The sequence below is a fragment of the Castor canadensis genome, chromosome 5 (assembly GCF_047511655.1).
Source record: "Castor canadensis chromosome 5, mCasCan1.hap1v2, whole genome shotgun sequence".
Taxonomy (NCBI): Eukaryota; Metazoa; Chordata; class Mammalia; order Rodentia; family Castoridae; genus Castor; species Castor canadensis.
Genome location: NC_133390.1, coordinates 51,109,288 through 51,128,908, shown reverse-complemented (window position 1 = coordinate 51,128,908; position 19,621 = coordinate 51,109,288). Strand labels below are relative to the sequence as shown.

Sequence of the window (19,621 nt, the reverse complement as noted above, 5' to 3'; positions counted from 1 at the left end):
ACCTACTGTAGACTTTGATATGCCGATAGCATTCAGTATATGGTGGACTTTCAATGTCAGCTGAGTATCGACATTAAAAGTCCACTATATTTTGAATACATGGTTAGGTAATTTATGGGTACATTATCTCTACTGTAACTATGACTGGAAGAATGGTCAAAGATTGAAGTGAAATATGAAGGTTATGAAATCTTGCTAACAATAACCCATACTAGCAGATAAAACAAACATGCATAGCCATGGATGGGAAGAATTTTGTAACTGAAAGGATAATTTAACATTGAAATTAATGAAGGAAACTGAACCCTCAGTTACTGAGAGATTATGCAAAATTAATACAAAGTTAATGACAACTATTCATTTAAACAATCACCTCCCCTTTCCAAAATCGCTTTTGCTCACATTTTCAGGATTCCTTAGGCCAGGAGTTGGCAACTAAAGTCTTCAGACCAAATGCAGCCTCTTGTTCAACCTGTCACCTAAAAATGGTATTTACAATTTTAAATGGTTGCATTTTAAGTGATTATATAACTGTCTACATAATATCCTCCATCTTGTCTCCTGGCCCATAAAATCTAAATATTTACTATGTGGTCCACTATTTGGCAGAAAGTTTGCTAACCCCTGTGTAGAGCTGGGTTTGCTGTGTAGCCTGCAAACACAGCTCTAACAACTACCAGGTATGTGACCTCGGGCAAGTCCCTTAATCTCTGAGTCTCATTTTACTCACCTATAAATTGAGGTACACTAGTACCTAAATCAGATTGTTAAGATGATGTGCAAGGTACAAAATGTACTTGACACATCCTAGAAATTTCATAAACATTCATTCATTTCTTGTTCCTGCAAATTATGACCTTTAAGTAAGTCTATTCATGTGTCTGCAGCTAGGAGAAGCAGGAGGAAGAGATTACTGACTGGACAAAAAAACCTGTTAGTCAGACCTTGTATCTGCATAGCATTTTCCCCTTCACATTTGTGAAATCAGATTGGTTAGGAAAGAACCCAATGCATTAAAATATATACAGCTACTGAATTTACACATCAGAAAAACTATTAAAATGAACAATTCTAAGAATACACTAAATTGGTGAGGTTCAGTAAACAGCATCTCCTGTCAACATCTTTCCATTGTTTGTCTATTTCTGACAAGCATGTCAAAAAAATTTTTGGCAGTAGTAGGGTTTTGAACTCGGGCCTGAAGCTTGCTAGGCAAGTGCTGTACCACGTGAGCTACACCCCCACCCTTTGGTCAGCAAATCCCAACCCTTTTTCTTCCTAGTATGCTAGACAGGTATAGCACACTCCCGCCAGAAAGGGAGCCCTGGGCAGTCTATGGTCTTCAAAATGGCCTGTGGCCCCTGAAAACATTTCCCCAGTGATTTTGATAGTCCTTAAGGAAAAACTCCCCATCTGTTGGAGAACCACTGCTTTAATTACCCAATAATTTAGTGCCATTTATATCACTTAGACTATAGAGAGAAGATAGATATAATTATAGTCCTTGCCTGTATGAAATACAAGTAATTCAGAGTTACTGTTGATGATGATTCCTTACAGGAGGGTAGACCCGGTATAAAGGCCTAACTTACCTGAGGCTGCATTTTATTACAACCCCATCACACTATGCTATAGTCCTCATGAGGAAGCTTATGAAGAAAGATGGTGAACAAGGCCGTTGTGTTTGAATGGACTGTTGGTACCACAGAGGTACAGTGAGAGGGGAGTGAGTAAAATGAAAAGAGACCTGACAGAAACCAAGGACTCCACAAATAACTTTCTAAGAAAATAGCAACCAAAGACAAGATGTAGATGCAGAAAGATAATTTAAGAGTGACCAGATTGCCAAAATGCCATAATTTTTAAAGGGAGTTCCATTTACTTTCTCATAATGAAACACTGTGGCAGAGAAGGGACCAGGTGATCTCAGTCTGGTGAAAGCAGAAGTTAAGGGAAAATGCAAACAGAAACAAAACTAAGTTTTAAATTAGGTAGTTTCAGAGCCTAAAATACATGAATCTATGTTCACTTACCAAAAAGCATTTATTAAAGAACAAAATTTTACTTCAGGAAAAGATAAGAAAAAAAAAGGGGTTGGCAGAGTAGGTCAAGTGATAAAGCACCTGCCTAGCAAACACAAGGCCCTGAGTTCAACCCCCAGTATTACAAAAAGAAAGAGAGAAATAGACAGAGAGAGAGAAAGGCAGAATTTGGCAACTTAATCAGTTTAAGTTCCATTGCTCACCCAAAAAAAATCACCTACCCATAGATTCATTCAATAGATATTCATGTAGTACCTACAATGTTCTGGACTCTCTTCCAAGTACTAAGAGTGTAGGACTGAACAGAAAGTCTGTGCCCTCATGAAGCTTACACTCTGTGGGAAAGACAGGCAATAATTAAATAGATATATCATACAATTCGATGTTGTGAGAATGTGCTACAAAGAGAAACAAGCAAGGTAAAGGAAGAAAGCCAAAGGTGCTACTTTAGACAGGTGTTCCCTATGACCTTCCAAACCAAAGTAACAAAGCAGTTTGAGGCCTGAGAATTCTTGTCTCCTGCCTTTTTTTTTTTTTTTTTTTTAAATTCTGAGCGTGTTACTTAGTTTTACAGGCTCAGTTCTGACCTGAGTGAAGATTCCAGATTCCTGCTCTGGCCTCTCCTCTAAATTCTACTTTCCTGTTGCTACCAAAAGTATAATCGACAGGTCTAAAACCAAACTTGCCATATCCTGTCTTTTGCCCCTATTTTCCCACCAAAAAATAAGAACAAAAACTACCTACATTTTCCAGAAATTTCTAAAGGATTTAAAGATGACTCTTTCTGCTCCTTCTTCCACTATATAAAAGTCCTAATAATTACTTCTCCAAACTGTTTCCCATCTGCCCCTTCATACTCATTCTCACTGTCATCATGTTTAAGAGAGCTGCAAGTCTGGGAAAACATTTGTCCTGCTCTACCACAATTGGATCCTATGACCTACAATACCAAAATAAACTCCTGTGCCTAGTTTTCACATCCTCTAAAATTTAGCCGTATCAAACCTATCAGTTATGACTGAATTTTCCCCCTACCACAAAAAAAAATTTTTGTGTGTGTTAAAGCCCTAACCTCAGAATGTGATGACTATATTTGGAGACAAGTCATTAAGTTAAAATGAGGCTTAGAATGAGCTCTAATCCAATTTAACTGGAGTCATAGTCATGGTCATGGAGGGTAAGACACCAATGAGGTACGTGCACAAAGGAAAGGCCATGTGAGGATACAGCAAGAAGGTGGCCACTTACAAGTCAAAGAGAAATGCTTTAGGAGAAATCAAACCTGATGCACCTTGATTTTGGACTTCAGTCACCAGAGCACTGAGAAAATGAATTTCTATTGTTTAAGCCGCCCCGGTGAGGGTTATGGTGCCAAGGCTGCCCCAGCAAACTACTTCACAGCCCCATCATACTTCATCTATTCCTCAGCATGCAGGCCTAATGAATGATCTTTGAAAACAGCACATTAATCTTGCCACTATCTTTTATTCAAGCTAAAATTCTAGCCTATCATATTCTTTATCCCATGCTTAAATGCATAGAGTTTTGGGTTCAAATCCCAGCTCCATTCATTTAATATCAATCTAACTTTAACTTCTCTAGGACTGTTTCTCATCCCTAAAATGGGTGTTTTAACTTCATTCAGTCAGTATGTAGGTTCAATGAGGCAGTATACATGATATGCTTAGCACAACTCCTGGCACAAAGTATATACCCAATGATGCCAATTATGATTATTACCTGTTCTACAAAGTTACATTTAATACTTGTTTGTTAAGCATTCTGGCATCTTTAGGCCATCAGTCCATCTTAAAGAGAAATTAGGGAAGGAGGGAATCATGGAGTCAAGTGTGAAGCCCCATTCTACAATGCCTTGATGCCACCTGAAAACACTGTAGAGTTGATTGAACCCATCAAGAGTTGTGGGTTTCTTGTTTGTTTGTTTTGTTTTGTTTTGTTTGCAGTTCTGGGGTTTGAACTCAGGACTTCATGTTTGCTATATAGATGCTCTACTGCTTGAACCATGTGTCCAGCCTGAAACCATTCAATTTTTGAACAGGTAAAAACATGATCAGAAGTAGCAGCTATATATATTTAGGCAATCAGAACAGATATTCTGCAACAGTCTTGGTGACAGGTCATGAACAACTAAACTAGAGTGGTGTCCGTGGAAATGGGAAGGGGGCAATTGTTTGAAGAAATACTTCAAACATACACTCTCCAGGACTGGCAGGAGACTAAAAACAGAAAGAGAAGGGAGAGTCAGAGGTACCTTGAAGGCTTGTTACTGATAGAATGGTACGTAGCCCAGTAAACAGAAATAAGGAAGGCAGGTGAAGGGCTATGGGAAGAAGAAGACATGAGTTTGATTTTAACCTTCAAATTCAGTTCCCTGTTCTACTCCTACCCTATATATCACTTCTAACCTGCAATCTCACTAGGGAAGTCTCTATGCCTTCTCATCCAGAAAAACTTCAAGACGTGATCACAAAATTAATTCACACCAAGGCATAAATGGAAACCTTTCCAAAGTGTTACTTGAGTTTTAAAGAGAGGCTCCCTCCCCTCAAAAAAGTACCATGAAATCTGGAGAATATGCAAATCTAGAGAGATATGGGGTGGAGAGTGTGTCCTTTATTCATCACCACGCATTCTGCCTCTTGCCTGTTATAAACACTAGCTGCAATATGTCACCATGGCCTAGATTTTTAATTAGTGTTATGTTTAAGAATCTCTTCATTATCTTAATGCTGGATACTGTTCAACACCACAGGCAAACAAACAAAATTGTTTTCATTGGCTGCTTAAAAGTTATGAAAGCACAGCATAGCAGGGTTTGAAAGGGTCTCATACATCAGTTTCTGCTGTCAGATAGTTCAACTACATCTAACATCACACTAGAGATTCCCAGGGTAAATTCAGCAGCCTGGCCCAGTGATTACTTTCAGTTTCCTCCAACCCTTGTCTTCTACCTCATATTAAACCTACCGCCTTTGCCCTTAGCAGATGCACAATGAAAGGTCTTTTAGCAGTGAAAAGCTATTATGATTAGAAAATGAATCATTCTTTTACCTTTTTCCATTATAGATTATTTGTTCAACCAAAATTCATGGGTGACCATGTCCTATGCTACAGAGGTGAGAGAATGGGGGTGGAGAAAAGGAGAGTAAAAACCAGGACAATTCCTATCCTCAGAGTTTTCTCAGTTCATCTTCATTCTCAAAGCCTAATCCCCATACTGTGGGTCACATTTGTAGCTCTGGCCCCTTTGAAACTCTGGCAAATAATCTAAGATTTCTTTCAAATGTGAAATTCCATGGTAAGTGGTCCAAATTTTCAAAAGAATCTGACCCATATAAAATCTACTACTGTCATAGGAATCATTTCCAACTACGCACTTGTTTCTAAGTACGTGAGGTGTAGTATGTAGACACAGGAGGGTGAGCATGTAAGGAATGTTGCTTTGCTTCAACAGTTGTGGTGCTGAATCACTGATCAGATTATTTACTCTTAACTTCCTATCTTTCTCTGTGTCATGTTCATGATGCTAACACTTATTTACTACACTCAGCCAAACAATGCAAAAATGATTTAAAAAGAAATAGTCGTGGTATAGCCTCTGTGGAAATGGTATGGCAGTGCCTTGAAAAGTTATACATAGAATTATATGATCCAGCAATTTGACTTCTGCATATATATCCAAAAGTACCAAAAGCAAGGACTCAAACAGATACTTGTACATACATGTTTATAGCAACAGATAGAAGCAATCCAAGTGTCCATTGACAAAGGGATAAACAAAGTGTGGTAGGAACATACACATAAAAAAACACACATAATGGAATATTATTGGGCCTGAAAAAGGAAGGAAATCCTAATATATGCTTCTAACATAAATGAACCTGTAAAGCATTATGCTATGTGAATTAAACCAGTCACAAAAGGACATATATGATCCAACTTATATGAGGCACCTAGAATCATAAATTCATAGAGACAAAGAATGGTCCTTGCCAGTGGCTGGGGGGATGGGAGTTATTATTTAATAGATATAGTGTTTCAGTTTGGAAGATGAAAAAACTCTGCAGATAACTGGTGATAATGATTGTAGAATGACATGAAAGTACTTAATGCTACTGAATGATAGATACACTTAAAAATAGTTCAGATGGTAACTTTTATGCTATTCATATTTTATCACAATTTAAAAAATATGTTTGAAACATTTAAACATGTGGTAGAAGAAAATTTACCTAGAACAAAAAAAAAGGGAAAAAAATAAATCATTTAAAAGAGAGTACTTTTAAAATTCATGGCAATGATGTGGACACAGCAAGACATAAAGAGACAACATACCAAGATACCAAGAGAAAAACTTTGCCCTCAATTGAACACGTATGTGTAGAGCATTTACAGCAAGGTGTTGAAACCTTTCTCTCACTATCACACCCCCTAAGGCACCTTTCTACACATTGCTTATCTGAGCATCACTGATGATTAGGAAATAGTTTAATACCACAGATATACTGAATATCTGTTTATGTACACTGGCTTTTAGCGGGGCCACAAACCATCGTAATATCTTAAGATTTTTCTCCCCAAGAACATTCTTCTTTGAGACTGTAGGATTTACAGTATTAGCTACTCTACAAAATTGGTACTATTCAAACAGCAAACTGAGGACTGGGGGTATACATAGACTACTCAATGCTAGAGTGTGTCCAGAAGTTTACATCAGTATTAAAAGTGTCTGAACACTGTTAAACAACTGAACAAAACCAAAAATTCATTTTTACTATCTCCAAATATCTAGAGGTTAACATGGTATAGATGTAACATCTAGGTCTTTAATAGAATTTTGATATTAAGTTTAATTCAAATATTTGGTGTCATATATACAGAATGTAGCAATGTCATTGTTGTTTAATCTAACCATGACAGAATTTATCTTCATACAAGGGAAAATGATATGTGCAGATTTTTTTTAAATTCATAACTTTTCTTATTTACGAAAACATAGGTGCCCTATAGTTTTGCTACTCAAAGTGTGGACCTTCAACCAACAACATCAATATCACCTAGAAGCTTGTTCAAGCTGGATGCCAGTGGCACATGCCTATAATCCTAGCTACTTAGGAGGCTGAGATCAGGAGGCTCATAGCTTGAGGTTAGCCTGGACAAATTGTTCAGAGACCTGCCCCCACCTCAACCAGTACTTGGGCACAGTGGTGTGTGCCTGTCATCCCAAGCTATATGAGACCAGGATGATTGTGGTTCCAGGCAGCCTGGGTACAAAGCAAGACCCAGTCTCAAAAATAACCAGAGCAAAAAGGGCTGGAGGCATGGATTGAGCAGCAGAACACCTGCCTGGCAATCGTGAAGTCTTGAGTTTAAGGTCTAATAACACACATAAAAAAAAAAAAAACAGAATCACAAGTTCCCCCTCCCCTGTAGTTCAGGGTAGTTCAGCAAGAGTTCAGCAAGATTCCTAGGTGATTCTTGTACATATTAATTGAGAAACATTGCCAATAAAGACAAATATAAGCCTAGTGTGGTGGCACACACCTATAATCCCAACACCCAGGAGACTGTGGAAAGAGAATTGCAAGTTCAAGGCAATCTATTTCAAAAAACTAAACAAAAACAAAAAATTCTCCTTAAATTCTGAGAGCACTTTGTTTTTAACCATCCAAGTAGATGTCCTTACTACTTCACTAGACTTGATACTGGAAATCAAGCCTACAGGGAATTCAAACCAGAATGAGATCAAGTGAGATTTCTGAAAAATCACTGGAGATGCAAGACCTGCCAATTTCTGTCCTGGAGGCTACCTCTAAAACAGTTGATTCAGGTTGCTTTTTAACTCACTCTGCAACAAGCAGGGATGGAACAGAACAGGTAGCTGGGTTTGCCAGGTGCCTGAGGCTCCCCTCTTCAGAAGCTGCAGCAGTGTGCCCTTTACCAGAGGTGGATTGGGAATTCTCTTCCAATATTTATCTTTCCAGCATGGAAGGAAAGGTCCTGAGAGGAGCAAAGAAAATGGGTAACAGGACACCCCATTTCTTTATAGCCTCAGCTGTTTCCAAAAGTGGTGCAAGTAAAAGGATGCCTCTCTCCAAACCATTAGCCCAGCCACCCCCATGATTCTACCATACAGCTTCTTTCTTTGAGGTCTAAGGCATTTTCTTAAAATACAAAGGGTTATGGTGGTTAACAACTAAAACTTCATCTGGTAGTAGGGAGCAGTCACATGTGAGGCTAGGGAGAGGAGGGTCCCCAGAGAATTCAGAGCCTGGGTAGAAGCTGACCTCTCCCCACTGTACCTTTGATAATATGTCAGTGGTCTAGTGGCAAATCCCTGTTCTGCCACTTACTGACCCAACTGCCCAATTCTCCTGAGCCTTATGAGCCTTAATTTCCTCATCTATAAAATAAGGCTAACTGTGCCTACCTCAAATGCTATTATGAAGGCTAAATGAGCTCTCGTGGGTCAACTCCAAAAACAAGTGTTTATAAATGTTAGTCCCCAACCCACTCACTTTGAAAGGAAAGGGTTTTACCTCACAGTTCCAAATTAAAGGAACAGGAAGTGCTTCGATTAGAAACCACATAAGCAAGCTTTAATGAGTCTCTTCAAAACTCTGAGAGAGGGTGATGCTCTCTGAGCCTGTGAAAGATTACATAACCCTGAAACTGTCAGCAGAGAGCTGAATTCCCCTCCTAGAGGTGTTCATGTGCTCCTCCCAAGAAAAGGAATGGAAATTCAACAAATTTGTTTTTTAAAATGCTAAACCACCAAAAAAGTTTAGTCACAAGAAATCACAGTAACATGCTTATTAATAAAGTTCATAGTTTTGAGGCAACTTTACAATTTGGTTAATTTAAGGTACAGTGGCTCACATGTAATCCCAGCTACTTGAAAGGGAGAGATTTAGAGGATCATGGTTCAAAGCCAACCAGGGCAAAAAGTTAGTGAGACCCCCATCTCAAGCTGTAAACCAGGCATGGATTGGGGTGCCAAGCTGGCATGAGCAAAAAGCAAGACCCTACCTGAAAAATAATCCAAAGGCCAAAAGGGCTGAAGGTATGACCCGAGTGGTAGTGCTTACCTACTAAGTACAAGGTCCTGAGTACAAACCCCAGTTCCATGAGAGAGAGAAGACTGTTAACTCTTAGAAAACATCCCACTCCCTGTTTAACTACATCAGGCAAGGCCCAGGTAACACGTGGATCCTGCTTGGTTAGAAAACATCCACCCTTCTCACCCTCAGGAGTTCAGCATCAGGCCAAGAAAGTCAAAAGGTGAAATTCAGCATGGGCCCTGGATATCTTCTATTAACCTGAGATGAAAAAAAAAAAAAAAATCATGAGGTCACCAGGTTAGTGTCAGCTAGAAGCCAAAAGGAAATGGTGTTTTCAAGAGCAACTCATGGTTGATCTCAGAAAAATTACAGTCTTCCTGTCAGTAAGGCTCTCAGGAACCCGTAGCTTCTGGGAGTGTCTCTTGCATTCTGACAGCAAGTCATATTTCAGAACAACATACAAGGATAAAGGTTTGCCTCCTTTTCCTCAGTGAGGAAGTCAGTATCTGAACAACTAAAATATACTGACCATGGTCACTGCCTCCACGAGGAACGGATGTTGCCAAGCATTTAACAGAGTATGTGGTATGTACCGACTTCTTGTCCTAAGTCATCCCTGACTGAGTCTTCTATCACCCTGGTGCTCCTCACCTGTACCCTGCCCAATTGTGTCTTTAGCCTCAGCAGAATGATGTTACAGAGATGGTGGAGGGGTGACAGATCATATTCTGTATTCTGAAGCCATATAAAAAGACTTCAGAGATATCCGAGTGATTACATAATCCGTGTAGTGGATCCCTTCCTCTGTATCAAGGATGATTGAAGGTAGAGAATAGGTCTTGGAAATATTTCTCTCCTTTTATTGTCAGCACAACATACTCTCCAAGTAGGAGAAGCAAGAAATACTCCAGCCAGTAATGTATGTCTTTAGAGGCCAGATTCAAATTGAGGATGTATGTACTACCAAGTACTTAAAATTTACATAATAAATGTCATCCTCTTTGGGACAGCCCCCTCCTCCACTACAGCCAGTTCACTAATTCCCATGGAGAGAATCTCTAATCCACCCTAGGTACAAACATGCTTTCATATGGACAAAACCCTTCAAAATACATATTATCAAGCTGAGGGTACAGCCAAGTCATCAAATTTCCTATGTCCCTCATTCATAAAATGGTCATTCATAATAGAGGAAGTGAACTTGTTCAAAGTACACTGTACACATCTATGGAATTATCACAATGAAACCCCCCTTGTGCTATTTAAAAAAATAGTTTGAAAAAAAGAAAATGATTAATCATGAATTTTAATTTTATAGAGGTAACCTAAGAATTGTTGAAGGCATGCTATAAAATATTTCATTCTACTCAGACATATTTTTCCCATAAAGATAGTTTCATGCCTGCCCTTGTTGGGAAAGTATACCTGTAAACCTGGGAGATTTCTGCCTTAGGGTATCACAGTTCTACATCACTGACTAAAGACAAATTATTACATTATGTATGCTGCCTTCATCACCCATCCTATCCACCTCCCCCATCAGCATCTTAGTCCATCCTGGGCTTTTAAGGCAAACAGACACACTTTATGCTATTAACCAAAATATAAAAACATCCTGGATATCCTCCCCCCAAAAATATTGCCCCCTCAATACTTTGCCTCAAAGCAAGTATTATTACTCAAACATCAGAAAAAAATATGGGGAAAGAAGGGGAGAGTGGACCTTAGCATTTAACATCTTTGTTCGTACTAAATATGAAATAATAAAAGTGTACCTTTGTGTTTGAAGAGTCAAGTCCCACAAATACGTAAAAGCAAATGCCACTGTTTCCAGCTGTGATCGATCGGTATCGATAATGCCCCAAGTACGTGAGAGCCAGAGCCAGGTGATCCGCTCCCTTTTGGGGTTACGGATGAGGCGCGACTGGGCAGCCTGCAGGGCAGGGCGGCCGCCCGTCCTACTCTTTATAGGGCGTCGGCGGCGAGCGCGCCGGGCGGGAGGCGGGCATGGTCCCCAGCGCCGCGTGGGCCGGGACCGGGGCCGGGGCCGGGGGTGGAGGGCGCCGACTGCGCTGCGGCCTTTTTCCGCACTCTGGAAATTCCCAGGCCAAAAAGGTACCCAGCCGAGTCCCGGACATTCCCCTCGAGGGCCGGCCCCAAGACCCGGCCTGGAGCAGCGGGGAGGAACCACTGTCCATCCGACGGACACAGGCTTTGCTGAGGGTCCCCAAGAACCCAGGGAGGAATGAGGTTTGCCTGCTGCTTGGAGTCCCGGACATTCCCCTCGAGGGCCGGCCCCAAGACCCGGCCTGGAGCAGCGGGGAGGAACCACTGTCCATCCGACGGACACAGGCTTTGCTGAGGGTCCCCAAGAACCCAGGGAGGAATGAGGTTTGCCTGCTGCTTGGAGTCACCACGTCTTAGTGCGCTTTTTCTATGGCCTCGAAGTGTAGCAGAGGAATGGGGTGCGGGGTTACCTTTACAACACAGCTTTTAAATATAGTAATCAAATAATAGTGTTGAATCACTGTCGCGTACATCCATTCACAAATTAAAGAACACGGAATTGGCAACATAAATTCAGCAGTGGCCGCAAAACGTGGAGATCACGCTGTTGTCCCAGGCGATGGGGGGAGGGGGTGGAGCTAAACAGTGAATGAACCATTGCACAACACTCACATTTAGTTTCACTGTTGGTTTCACTGTTGCTTCTTTCCCTTTTGGGACACTGTGATCTGTACTACTTCCTTTTTTTCTGTCGTGTGTGTGTGTGTGTGTGTGTGTGTGTGTGTGTGTGTGTGTGTGTGTGTGTGTGTGTGTGTGTGTGTGTGGTGTGTGTGTGTGGTGTGTGTGTGTGTGTGTGTGTGTGTGTCACAATTCTCACAATCTCAAGCCTCCCAAAGACGTAGGATTACAGGTGTGAGCCACTGGGACCTGGCTCTTTCTTGTTTTTAAAGTTACCTTCTCCAGAGGGCAACTGTTACAACGCAGTTGTAGGACACAGTTTTGTAATTCCACAGGAAATGAGCAGCATATCCCTATTGGAGAATAGGAAAGGGCATCTTGAGCTAAAGGTCAGGCCCTTAAAACTCAAGAGGCTTGACTTATTTGATGCAAAACATTCCAAAGGAAATTATGTATATAATGCATTTAGGCTCACATTTTATTAACATGTATTAGTTGTACAAAATGATGAGCTTCATTATGACATTTTCATACATGCACAGTGTACTTTAATCATATTCACCCCACACACACATCTCTTGTCTCCCTGCCTCTCTGCCCAGTACACACACACAAAAAAAAGCACTTTGAAGAGACAGGTTAAACTGAAGTTGGTGAAGTGCATTTTGTGCTCTCCCAGCTGTGTGGTATAAACTTCTGCCTTCAGCAACCCTCTGAACTTTCACCACCTCCCATTCCTTTCCCCCCTGAATTCCCAGTGCCCCTAGCACTCAAGGACTGTGGCGTCACTTTCAGAAAGAAAAAGAGCAACTATGAAATTTATTTATTGCTCACAGAGGTGTCAGGCATTCCGAGTGCACTAAGCCTAATTGTAAAATAAACCCTGGGGAGAATAATGTTTAACAAATGAAAATGAATTTCTAGCATTAGTGATTAGATAATGCTTAAAGGCTGAATTTACCCAGAACCTGAAAGTAATGCTCAGAGGCTTTTATTGAGAGAGGGGTGCTGGGGAATCCTATTTCTGTTATTTCCCCTGAATGTTTTTTTCATGTACCTCTCAGTCATTGCCATTTCCTTTATCAGGGTCCAGAAACAGACACTAGCATCTAACATGTAACACATGAATATATAAAGGCTTACCATATTTGTTCTTGTGAAGTACCCTGATTTATCCATCTGAAACTTAATACCTAAACCCAGGAAATGTCAATCAAATAGTATTTATGAGCTGGAGATATAGCTCAGTGGTGTTTGCCTAGCATTCATGAGGCCCTGGGTCTGATCCCAATACCACACAAAAAAATAGTATTTAGTAAAATTGTGGTTATTAAGTATGGTAAAACTGGGCTGAGGCATGGCTCAAGCAGTAGAATGCTTGCCCAGCAAGCACAAAGCCTGGAGTTCAAGCCCCAGTACTTCCAATAAAAAAGGTAAAACTGATCACCTTGGAACACCAAAGGTCTATTTTGTATTTGCTAAAGAAAGGTTACTCTTCTTATGATAACTTTTATAAAATATAATTTGCATAGGACCTTATTATGGGTTCTCCCTTTCACAGTAACATTACATAGGTCATTTCAGTTCTGTACTAAGAGATTCATTGTTATACTGTCACTTCAAAATAGAGTCATATTGCAATCCAATGATATAATACATAAAAGTTTTACTATTTTATTATGTCTAAACATCTGGGAGGGCAGGGTGGTACAAGCCTGTAATCTCAATTGACTAGGGGAAGTCAATGTAGGAGGACCACAGGCAGGGGGGTAAGAGAAAAAGGGGACCCTATCTCTAAAAACACTAAAAAGTAAAAGGACTAGATGCATAACTCAAGTGGTAGAGCACTTGACTGCCAAGAGTCAGTCTGAGTTCAAGCCCCAATATTACCAAAAAAACAAAACCTAAACATCCAACCATCTTATGTAATATCATTAGCAGAACTATTAGGCAGCCCTTTTTAATTTCAACACCAAAACTATACTGCATTGTTAAACTTACAAAGATCCAAGTTACATATTCTCTGTAACTCCAGAGGTCTCTTAGGATTTTGGTACCAACTAGGCCTACCAAAATCTGAAAATGTTCAAGTCCCGTATATAAAATGGTACAGTATTTGCATATGACCTATGCATATCCTCCCTTCACTTTCAGTTTCTCTAGATGACTTATAATACCTGAAACAATATGAATGCTGTGTAAATAGGTGTTATACTGTATTATACAGGAAATAATAACAAGAAAAGTCTGTCTGTTCACTATATATCTGAAGTTTGTTGAATCCACTAATAGGGAACTCACAGATATGAGGGCAACTGCATGTGATTAAAAACCTGCGAGAAAATGCTAATATTCATTGCATTCTTAAGGCAGAATTGTGGATTTTATCCACTGATTTTTCTTCTAGATATTGTAGTTTTAAAAAATTATGATTCCCTTTATATCCATGATGGGAAATATATTTAAAACAAACTATTTGGGCTGATGTGCTAATTTTCACAACTATTTGATACTAGCCTAAAATAAAATTTTCATAAAAAATTAAATTATTGTACAGCTTAAGTACCCTTTATCTGAAATAGTTAAGAAATGGAAGTACTTCCTGCACACCCATGTTTATTGCAGCACTATTCACAATAGCCAAGTTATGGAAACAGCCAAGATGCCCCACCACTGACGAATGGATTAAGAAAATGTGGGATCTATACACAATGGAATTTTATGCTGCCATGAAGAAGAACGAAATGTTATCATTCGCTGGTAAATGGATGGAATTGGAGAACATCATTCTGAATGAGGTTAGCCTGATCCAAAAGACCAAAAATCGTATGTTCTCCCTCATATGCAGACATTAGATCAAGGGCAAACACAACAAGGGGACTGGACTTTGAGCACATGATGAAGACAGAACACACAAGGAAGGTATGAGGACAGGTAAGACACGCAAAAAATTAGCTAGCATTTGTTGCCCTTAATGCAGAGAAACTAAAGCAGATACTTTAAAGCAACTGAGGCCAATAGGAGAAGGGGACCAGGAACTAGAGAAAAGGTTAGTTCAAGAAGAATTAACTTAGAAGGTAACACACATGTACAGGAAATCAATGTGCGTCAACTCCCTGTATAGCTATCCTTAACTCAACTAGCAAAAACCTTTGGTCCTTCCTATTATTGCTTATATTCTCTCATCAACAAAATGAGATAAGGGCAAAATAGTTTCTGCCAGATAGCCAGGGGGTAGGGGGGAAGAGGGAGGGGGTGGGGAGGGGGCTTAGGAGGGGGTGGGGGAATGGGGGAGAAATGACCCAAACATTGTATGTACATATGAATAAAATAAAAATTTTAAAAAAAGGAAGTGCTTGAGATTTTGCATTTTGGAATATCTGCATATATATACAAACATATATATGCCTAATTTCAAAACTTGTTTCATATACTATATATATCTATATATATATAGATATATAAATATAGATATATATATCCTGAAGGTAATTTTACATAACATCTTTAGTGCAACTACATTTTGACTGTGACCCATCACATGAGGTCAGGTGTAAAATTTTCCACTTGTGGTATCATGTCAAAAAGTTTTGGATTTTGGAGTATTCTGGATTTTCAAACTAGAGATGTTCAACCTATACCCAATTATTCTGAGAAAGATTTGGTTATATTTTAATCTCTTAAAATTTCCACACCAAAGTGAAAAAAGACAAAACTGAGAGTATCTCAAGAAACTCATCAAATCTTTAGGACTTTGTGTAAGCAAATCAAGTTTGCAAGAAATCAGGTACACAAACAAGAAGCATCACTCCAAACCACTGAGAAGCAGTGTTCTCTTTCTTGAATTCCCCTTGGAAAGCAACTTCTTAGCCTCCTTCAACAATCTTCCTTGAGAAAATGTCCAAAATCCTCAAAAAAAACAAAACCTCTTTACAGAATTGTTAACAAATTGCAGCTAAGAAGGGCTATGGATTCCTACATAACTTAGTTCAATCCAAAAACAGAGTTCTTCATCTATAAAATGGAGCTAATATCACCTGCACTATTGGATTGTGATCAGAATTAAATTATTGGTAAAACCATTGAAGAGCTTTATTTCTCTGGCTCTATCTTCCCTCTTCCCTTTGTCAGTGTTTTTCAAAAAATGTGGATATCACCACTGCATATTCCATTAACTCCTGGAGGTACGGCCTCTAATTCTGCATTTCTATCAAATATCATGAGCTTAAGGACCATTAAAATTAAGCTGTCTTAATATATTTAACTGCATTGGTCCTTGTCAGACTTAGAAAGCAATTAAAACTTTCTTTGCCCATAAAATATGTTTTAAGGATAGGAAAGGAAGATCTTAGACCCTGTATTTTAAGTTAAAAATCCAAACTCTTTGACCCAGTCTTCAAAGAGTGCCTATGTTTCATGTTTTTAAAATCTGTCTTCATCTCCAAAATCTCCCAAGTTTCTCTACATGTCTATTTAGAGACAACTAAAACTAAACTGTAATCTTAATAAATGACCCCAAATTAACTTAAACTTATTTAAAATTAGTAAGTTAAAGTCAAATAAAATTACAATTCCAGTATTTCCAGATAGCCAGTAGTGGGTTGGGGGATGTAGCTCAGTTGGTAGAGATTTGCCTCACATGCACAAAGCCCTGAATTTGATCCCCAATAACCACCTCCCCCCCACACACACAAAGTAGGAATAGCAGCTTTTTACTTCCAAGCATGAGACAATACATATACCTTATGCTCAAATCAAGAAATACCTGTCATGGGTATTAATATCTATTTTTATTAATTTCTTAGTTTTTCATTTCTAATTTTGGTATATAGTTCAAAATAAAAAGAAACACTTGAAATTGATGGAAAAAACTTATACAATTTTATAATAATCAGTAGTATTCTTTACATCAAAGTCAATTCTTAAAACCTGCAAACTTCAGAACATAAAAATAAACTTCTGTTTATAGACTTCCCCTTCAGTTCCAAAAGTGGTTATTCTGTAGTAAGTATTCATCACATAAAATTTAGCTGAATCAAATAAGAAATAATTATCCAATGCAAATATCAATTCGAAGCAGAGATTTTTTACATACTGCTTTCACATTTCCCTTTTGCTTCTTTCCTAGATAAAAGCAGGACATTTTTAATATCCTCACTATAAAATTCTGAACAAGCACTTTGGCCTTTTCAAGTAATTCAGAAAAGGTAGATCAAGAGAAACTCCAGAGACATGGCAGTCTTCAGTGAATTCACAGGACCCTCTGACTATAAGCTCTCTCCAGTTTACCCGCTGAAGATGGACCACTCATCCTACTCATGAAGATGTGTTCAATTTCCATTACCAGGTAAGCTACAAACATCCACTGCAACCAACTTTGTCCCCTTCATTTATATCAGAGCATTTCCTACATGCTTTAGCACAGTAATCTCCATTTGCAGGAGAAGCTCACTCAAATACACTCATTAGCATCTTTGCTTACAAGAGCAATTCAGTGTGTAGATGCTGTTAATATGAGTTTTACCATGGCTAAGTCAAGATTGGAAAAAAATCCTATAGGTAGATAAAAATGTAGCCTGCATTTTCTGAAGATCTTTTTTAAGTCATTACATAAAGTACAGCTCTTTTTGAAATTTTGTACATATTGATGGCAGGCGTCTCACAATGTAGCCATTCACAAACTTTCTATAATGCATGTCAACTGGGAATGTCGCTGAATGTGATTACTCTAGTCCCTTTGAGGGCAGGCTAGGTCTCCAAAGGGCACACAAAAGACAAGAACATGTCCAGCTGGTTCTTCACAATAACTTCATCTGGATGCAGCTTGTGGGGTAAATAATGGGCCAGAGTCATCTCCCAGGCATCAACAAGATACACTCCAACCCCTGAGAACATCCTCCGAAGGATAGTGTCCAGTTGAAGGTTGTACCAGTCGCTGTTGAAAAGGCTCACCTCAGGCCCCAGTTCTTGAGCATTGGCTGTTCGGATGACCACCACAGTCTTAGGGCTTCGATCCAGGAGCTGGACCACTGCTCGGCGGATGTTCCTGAGCCTCCGGATGTACACTTCCAAGGGGAAGGTACTAAAGTGAGACCATACAGCTATGGCAACCACTGTGTTCTTCCCTCCCACAATCCCATTCAGTTCATTTGCCACATAATGGAGCTCATTGCTAAAGACAGTCGTGAAGCGGATAGGCGGACCATGGCAGCGGTATTTGAGCAGGATGTTGTGCTTCTGGTCCACTGCAAGGAAGGGACCCACATTCTTGGGGCTACCCAAGTTAAATTCCACTAAATCTGAAACAAGGAAAACTCAAATTTGTGAAAACATTAAAACTAAGTATATATATTTTTAATATTCCTTACCAAGTAGCTTCAAAGAACAGTTTTTAAAATAAAAATACAACAAAAATGTATAATATAAACGTAAAGGGAATATTTCACTACACCCTGCCCCATTCTGAACCAAATGACCTTTACCTAACATGTTTACTCTTCAAATCATTCTATAAACATATGACAATACCATCAGTAATACATTCTATGTGTATGTCCATGCCTCAAGAACAAAATACCCCATTTACTTACCTATATTAAGCCAAGAAATCTTGCTATTTGCACTAATCATTGAATACTTAAGAATCAAGGTTGCATTTATACTTTATTCTTCTAACAAATAAATATTACATCTTCCAGGACAAGGGCTATATCTTCTGTTTTATGAACACATATTACTAACCAAATACCTCTTTTTGAGAATCTGCTGCTTATAACATGGATGAACCTGGAAGACATTATGCTAAGAGAAGTAAACCAGGTACAAAAAAGAATGCTGCATGATCTCACTCATACGTGGTATCTTAAAAACTTTATCACTTTTAGTAGAGTAGAAACTCACCATAGGCTGGGGAGCTTCTGGAGGTGGGGGCGAGGGGTTGGGTAGAAGTTAATCAAAGGATACACAGGTTTAGGTAGACAAGAAAAGTAAGTTTTTATTCTGTTTTGGTTTGGGTTTTTTGGAGGTACTGGGGTTTGAACTTCACACTTGCTAAGCAGATGCTCTACTACTGGAGCCACACCTTCAGCCCTTTCTCCTCTGGTTATTTTAGAGATAGGGTCTTGCTTTTTGCCTAGGCAGTCTAGACTGTGATCCTCCTATGTCACACTTCCCATCATTACTGGGATGACAGGTGTACATCACTACACCCAAATTTTTTCCCTTGAGATGGGGTCTCAGTAATTTTTAGCCTAGGCTGGCCCCTGCAATCCTCCCAACCTCATTCTCCCAGGTAGCTAGGATTATAAACATAAGTCACTCTCTCCTGACTAAAAAGGAGTAAGTTTTTTTAGACCTCCTGCACAGCCTGGTGACTATAGTTACTAACAACATATTGTATATTTCAAAATTACCAAAAGAGTGTATTTTAAATGTTCTCACTACAAATAAATAGGTAAAGCGTAAGTATGTAAATAAGCTTGACCTAATCATTCCACAATGTATACAGATATCACAGTATCACACTGTACCCCCATAAATATATATAGTTATTTATTAATTAAAAATAAAACTTTTAACCCAGGCATGATGGCATTTAGGAGGCTGAGGTAGGAAAATTGAAGGTTATGGGGCAGCCTGTCTCAAACAACTAAATGGAAAGAAATTAAGTTAGAATACAATAAACTTTAAGAAATAATGTACATTATTATGGCCACCATGGATATGATGGCCATATGATCTGCTATACCATTCTTGGGCATGTATCTGAAAGAATGTAAGTCAACATACAGTTGAAATACTTGCATATCCATG

General features: G+C 39.1%; 2 protein-coding genes across 5 annotated transcripts in view; both read right to left on the bottom strand.

Moving 5' to 3' along the window:
- Positions 1 to 381: 381 nt before the first annotated feature.
- LOC141423453 (uncharacterized) lies at positions 382 to 17,120 on the bottom strand. The gene is made up of 3 exons (XM_074075222.1): positions 17,099 to 17,120; positions 10,900 to 11,527; positions 382 to 9,382 (listed from the first exon to the last, which is right to left on the bottom strand). Exons 1-3 carry the CDS (start codon positions 17,118 to 17,120, stop codon positions 9,352 to 9,354), a joined length of 681 nt encoding a protein of 226 aa, XP_073931323.1. The 3' UTR covers positions 382 to 9,351.
- Positions 16,581 to 19,621, bottom strand: part of Nxpe3 (neurexophilin and PC-esterase domain family member 3) — a 36,394-nt gene continuing 33,353 nt past the window's right edge. For all 4 annotated transcript variants that reach the window (XM_074073032.1, XM_020163176.2, XM_074073034.1 and 1 more), the window contains one exon: positions 16,581 to 18,108. In XM_074073032.1, the coding sequence (XP_073929133.1) occupies positions 17,558 to 18,108 (551 nt within the window). In that variant the 3' untranslated portion in view covers positions 16,581 to 17,557. The remainder of the gene's footprint in view (positions 18,109 to 19,621) is intronic.

Excerpts from the sequence above, each read along its gene's own strand:
- LOC141423453 (XM_074075222.1), bottom strand. The coding sequence starts at position 17,120 with ATGAGTGGTCCATCTTCAGCGG. Across the intron at positions 11,528-17,098 it reads GAGTGGTCCATCTTCAGCGG|CAGCAGGCAAACCTCATTCC; the intron begins GTAAACTGGAGA and ends GGTGACTCCAAG. Across the intron at positions 9,383-10,899 it reads TTGACTCTTCAAACACAAAG|GTTAATAGAAGATATCCAGG; the intron begins GTACACTTTTAT and ends TTTTCATCTCAG.